The sequence below is a fragment of the Zosterops lateralis genome, assembly GCF_965231275.1.
Source record: "Zosterops lateralis genome assembly, chromosome: 4".
NCBI classification, from domain to species: Eukaryota; Metazoa; Chordata; class Aves; order Passeriformes; family Zosteropidae; genus Zosterops; species Zosterops lateralis.
This window is the reverse complement of record NC_139765.1, coordinates 52,169,218-52,175,217: the sequence shown is the minus strand read 5'-3', so window position 1 is coordinate 52,175,217 and position 6,000 is coordinate 52,169,218. Positions and strand designations below refer to the sequence as shown.

Genomic DNA, 6,000 nt, shown 5'->3' with positions numbered 1-6,000 from the left:
CCGCCCGCCACCTCAGAAATGCACGGCTTCGGTGACTTCCCGTTCTGGGGCCATCTGAGATGCCTCATCCCCCACCAACCCTCGGCAGAGGATGCCAGCGAGGCTGGGGCCGGCGGCGAGCACAGCCCCGCTCTGCCCTTCCAGCAGGATTCCCGCCGTGTGTCCGGGCCGGGCGGCGAGCACAGCCCCGCTCTGCCCTTCCAGCAGGATTCCTGCCCTGTGTCCGGGCCGGGCGGCGAGCACCGCCCCGCTCTGCCCTTCCAGCAGGATTCCCGCCCTGTGTCCGGGCCGGGCGGCGGGACGCGGGGCAAGGAGCGGCTGCCAGGGCCGGCGGGCGAGCGGAGCGGCGCTGCTGAGGGCTCGCTGTCCCTGTCGTTGGGAGCAGGGCAGCCGAACCGAGCCGTGCGCTGGGGGGCCTGGGCGGGCTCGGTGTTACCGCAGCGGCAGCACAGGCTGCCCGACCCCGTCCGGGACGCTCTCGGGCCGGGGCGGTCGGAGATGTCAGCCCGGCCCCAGTCCCGCCTCTGCCTCCGCCGGGAGCCGCTCGGAGCAATTCCCACGGCAACCCAGGCTCGACCCCCTTCCCAAACCCCGCCTCTGCTCCCCGCCCCGCCGCTCCTGCCCGGCGGCCGCCGCGGGTCGGAAACAGTCCGTGTGTAAACTCGACGTGTCCGGAAAGGTGCGCGCCGCTCCCCGCCCCGCTCCGCGCCCGGCCGCGGGGCTTGCCCGCCGAGAGCGATGCTGGACCCTTCCTCCAGCGAGGAGGAGTCCGATGAGCTGCTGGAAGAGGAGCGGCGGGACGTGCTGGTGGCGGCGGGCGGCTCCCCGCGCTCGCTGCCGCCGGCGCCCCGGGACTCGCGGGGCAGGGAGGCCGGGGGGGCGCGGGCAGCCAGCCCCAGCCCTTCGGTGCTGAGCGAGGGCCGGGAGGAGCAGGAGCGCCTGCAGCGAGAGGAGCGGGAGAAGCGGCTCCGGCTGCAGCTCTACGTGTTCATCGCGAGGTGCATCGCGCACCCCTTCAACGCCAAGCAGCCCACGGACATGGCCCGCCGGCAGCAGAAGGTGAGCCCCCGCCCCCCCGCTGCCCTGCCCTGCCCTGCCCCGCGGCCGTGTCCGCTCCCCCCCGTCCCCGTCCCGCCCGCCGGGGCCGCAACAGGTGGAGCGGGGCGGGCCGGGGCCGGGCACGGCGCTGCCCCAGCGGCTGCTGCAGGGCCGGGCGGCGCCGTGCCCAAAACAAACACCCCTTATCTAGAAATCCATCAGTCACCTGGGGTGAAGTCGTTTAAGTTTTTAGAGTCGCGCTGGAAGTCGCCGTGCGGAGGGCGCAGGAGCGGTGCAGGATGAATCCCCGCTGCCCGGGGCGTGAGACCTTCCACAGGTGCCTCCTGCCAGCCACGCTCTGACCGTCTGTACACAACCCGAGCAAATTAAGCCATAAAACACAGGTGAAGGAGAAAACTGTTTTGTTTCGTGAATTGAGTGTGCTCTCTGTACATAGAAGCACTCAACATGCATGTTTGTGGTGAGAATGACCTTCTAAAGGAAGGTTGCCCTAAGTTACTCTCTGTGTCTTGTACGTGGAAGACATGCTTTTGGGAACTGGCAGGTGTGTGGTAGGTATTTATGCTTATTCTCTCCTAATTTAGAGCTATTGAATAAGTAGAGTTATTAAAGTTTTGGATTAAGGCACTACATTTTCAAAATAACTGAGTAAAGCTCAGTTCTTGAAATGTTTGGTCTAAAATATTGGTTTTTTACTTTCAGTTCTGTAAACAAACAAATCCAAAACAAAAGAAACAAAACCCCCATTCTACATTACTTTCTAGAAGAATAGTGATAGGACACAAAAATTATTTAATTCTGCTTGGCTTTTATGAGCTTGATACTTCCATATGTCTGAGGGTTTGTAAAATCCAATACTGAGTGTTTTGGGGTATCTGAAGTATGCCTGCTATAGGTAATTGTTTTTAGTGAACTCTCAGACAAGTTAACGTGGTAACGTGGTAGTAAAAATAAGATTGTTTCTGGAAGATTATTTTGTTTTTATTAAGTGTTAGTTACTTGAATTCTGGAGCCTGAATAGAGACATTTTGTAAGCAGAAATCTGAAGAAAATCTGAAATAAAAATTTTCAATCCACTGGAAATGCCTTACCTCAACACGGAATCATCAGAGAAAGTATATTTTGAAGAGACATCTGGACTCCTCTAAGTATGACTTCCCACTGGACAGAACCAAAACAGGCTTGATGTAGTGTTGATATCAATCTGGGTTCAAGCAGGAGTCTCAGAAGCCTCCAGGGATGAGATCTCACAACCTGTCTGTGTGACCTGCTCTACTGCTGCATTGCCCTCCTCTTGATTAAATTTTCCTAATCAGCTTCCAAGTTGCAGCTTGTGGCTATCAATTGCAGAAGGTACTGAGCATTTAGAAGTTCTCACTGATCTAAGTCACTAAGTATAGGAACTGTTTTAAAAATAACTACTATATTAATTATTTTTATTAATAAAATGTATAAAAAGAGATTACTGATGTGCAGCAAATGCAGAAATAAAACTGTTGTGGATTTAACTATGAGCAATGAACAGACTGATTGACAAAATTGACTTGATACCTAGAATTAAATATTGCTCTTGGTAATTACTATTTTTAAGCGAACTTTGGATTTAGCATTAATTGCTGTATGTACAAAGAGACTTCTGTCATATTTAGGACTTAAGCTGCACAACAAGGATGATTTGTCTTTTCCTGGTCAAGAAATAGCATTTTGAAATAAGACATAACACAAAAAATTATTCTTTCTAGGAGTTGTACTTCTGTCCAGATGTCATGAAATGCACATGACGTCTTACTTGACAATTTTGTATATATTACCCAGTTAATTATTGCATGTAGGGTAATAGAACTGGTCATGAGTTTTGAGAGTTCAGAAAACCTGCTGTGATAGTTTGGAATTTCTGAGAGCTATATGAAGGAGCTCTCTTTTCTGTCTAATTTCTGTTCTCTGTGCTGCATGGTGGCCCCATGTCAGCTTTGGGAATGAGAGTACAACCACCTGTCTTAAACCTGAAGGAAGATGCTTTTGGAGGTGTGACAGCTGGTCTGGAGAAGAGATGACTGGGAAGGAACCTTATCAATGTGTATAAGTATCTGAAGGGAGGATGTCAAGAGGATGCTCTTCTCAGTGGTGCAGAGTAGTAAGACAAGAGAAAATGGGCAGGAACAGATGCACGGAAGTTGCACCTGAATATGAGAAAGAACTTCTTTACTGGAGTATAAGGAAGAACTTCTTTACTGTGTGGGTGATTGCACACAGGAACAGGTTGCCCGGAGAGGCTGTGGAGTCTTCCTGACTAGAGATACTCAAGAACCATCTGGACACAATCCTGTGCTGTGTGCTCTGCGATGATCTTGCTTAAACAGCAAGGTTGGACCAGGTGACCCACTGTTGCCCCTTCCAACCTTACCCATTGTGTGATTCTGCGACTCATTTCTGTGCGATAAAAGTCTGTCTTATTTCCTGCATTAATTTTCTATCTGCCGAGATAGGATATAGATATGGACTGTTCCTTGATCTCCTCTGCTTCAGTTCTGACTTGTGTGACAGCATGTGGCTGGCTGTCCATTGCAAGCTGGACTGAGGTTCCTTTCCTGTGGCATGTAACTGGAGCTGTTAGCTACAGCATGCCCTGTAGTTGTCCAAGGTATGGTTTTGAATGAGAACCTGTGATGCTGTGTGGTTTGAGCTCCTCACCTCTTTCTGCTTGTGAACCCCTTGTAGTGCTTTTGCACCAGCAGTCTTTCAGATAGCCTAAGAATAGTATCCACCCTGCTTAAGAGCAGAAGTAATTTGTTCTTTCTGCCAGTTCATTTGGCGTATTGCTGAGCAAATATTGAGGAATGCAGTTTGCTTCCTTTTTAATGTGGAACATATTACCCAGTAAGGGAGTGAGATGGAATTCATATATCAAATATCTTCAGCTGCATTTTAATATCAGTAAGGAAATGGGTTACAGTATGGCTGGCTTCTTATGTTCTTGCTTTAGTATCAGATTAAAATGTACTATATGGTATCTTGAAACCACCATACTTAATGGACTGTGTTATACTAATTAAAGAATTTTGAATGCAGGCAGTGTTTCACTCCTGTGTTGTCCTTTCTTTTTCCTTCTTTCTTCTTGCTAAGTAAACTTAGCTCTGCTGTATTGTTATAGATAAGATTAATTAAAAAAGAAAATCAAACTTTAAGAAAAAACAAGAACTACCATAATTCACCAGAGTCCATCAATTCCTCTAACTCTCTTTTAATGACAAATTCAATGTAATTTAGCCCAGGGTTTGCTGAATCACATACTCGAATAATATGGCTGCCTTTTTTTTTTTTTTTTTCCCCTTAGTCTCCAGGATGGATATGTGATAGAAATACTTTTTTTTAACTCTTCAGAGTTAGTTGATGACCTACTATTATACTCTACCTTACTTTGGTTTCTGGTAGATTTTTGATAGGGAAGGGGGAATAATCAAATATTGGAGGTGTGGAACTGAAGCATGGTGTTATTTTTCTAGGTGGAGTGTAGAGCTAGTATGTATTTGGTAACATAGTTTCAGTAGATATTTAGTAATGCATTTTCCGCCTTGCAGAGAAATATTGAGGCATCAATGTATTACATTTTGTTCTTTTATAAAGCAAATTTTGTCTGTCCCTGGTTTAAAGAGACTGTCACTTTTTTGTAGTTACCACTTCTTTGTGAGTCCCCTCAAACATATTTCACCATTTTTTTCTTCTGCCTCTTCATTCCTTGTTTATAGTCCCAACAAAAGAGAAGACAGTCGTTAACTAAACCTAGTCCTCTTTCTTCTATTTTCCTACCCCAGCCAAACCAAATCAGAAACTGCCAGATTGAATTTGTCCATAGAATAAGATTTAGGTTGTGAAAGAAATTCACTTGTCACTGTCTTCCATCAAGGGAAAGTGGTGTATGTGAACATATATATATGAGTATATATGTACTGAGTCAGTGATTAGATGATGACCCTGGTAACTGCTGTTTATACTAATCAGTTCTGCACACATATGTACCCACCCAGTGGTACTCGGGCAGTGTGTGCCAAAGGCAGGTTCTGGATCTGGGAGATGAATCAGAGTTAAAATTCCTGGGGACGGAAGGGACGGCAAAGTGCTACAATTAACTTGCCAAAAAAATAGGTGCTCTGTTACAAGATGGACATGAAAAACAACACTCACTCATCAGGTTGAGAAGCGAGAAAAAAAAGAAACTTTAGTTTGAGATTTTGACTTATATAGTCTTTGGAATTTGATCAGGGATTGGGGGACGAGGTTAACACCTCTCTGACCACACAGGTCAACTCAGAAGTCCATCAATTTGTCCTTTCCCCTGGAAAGGAATGCATATTTACAAAACATGACTCTTTGTTTATTTTTTAATGTGTAAGAAAGCTCCAGTAAAAATGTAAAACATCAGAAGGCTGAAAAATCAGAGCGATAATGCTCTTCCTGTGTTTTTCTTTCTCAACATTTGAAAATTTACTCTAGTAATCAAGTGGCCACACAGAAATCCAAGACTAAGGGAGAAGGAGCACTCCTAGGCTAAACAAGATTTTGTAATGCATGAAAGGCTTAGTACATCAAAGCTGATAATTCAGGTCTTGCTTTCATAGGTGATAGGTATTAAAAGTAATTGATCTGGCTATGTAGAAACCGAGTGAGTTTACTTCCTGAATACATGATGGCCTATTTTCCTTCCATTCCTTCTCTCCCATCCGGCTACTAAATCATGAGTAGATCAAAGTCATTGACTTCTGGCTAATTCTTGGAAGTAGGAGCAGTAATAATCAGAAATTTATTTTCATCTGAATTTTGTGCATTCATTCTTTTATCTTTCTTTGACTTTATCTGTAAAAGAGAGGTTTATAATGTTATATGTTCACTACATAACATTGTTGGGAAATGCTCGTTATTGGGATAGACTTCATTCTCTGGATT

At 46.1% G+C, this 6,000-nt stretch overlaps 1 protein-coding gene across 4 annotated transcripts in view; it reads left to right on the top strand.

Moving 5' to 3' along the window:
• Positions 1–738: 738 nt before the first annotated feature.
• The window catches only part of CADPS2 (calcium dependent secretion activator 2), a gene marked incomplete at its 5' end in the record, with an annotated part of 283,646 nt that continues 278,384 nt past the window's right edge, over positions 739–6,000 (top strand). For all 4 annotated transcript variants that reach the window (XM_083860055.1, XM_083860056.1, XM_083860057.1 and 1 more), the window contains one exon: positions 739–1,059. In XM_083860055.1, the coding sequence (XP_083716181.1) occupies positions 739–1,059 (321 nt within the window). The remainder of the gene's footprint in view (positions 1,060–6,000) is intronic.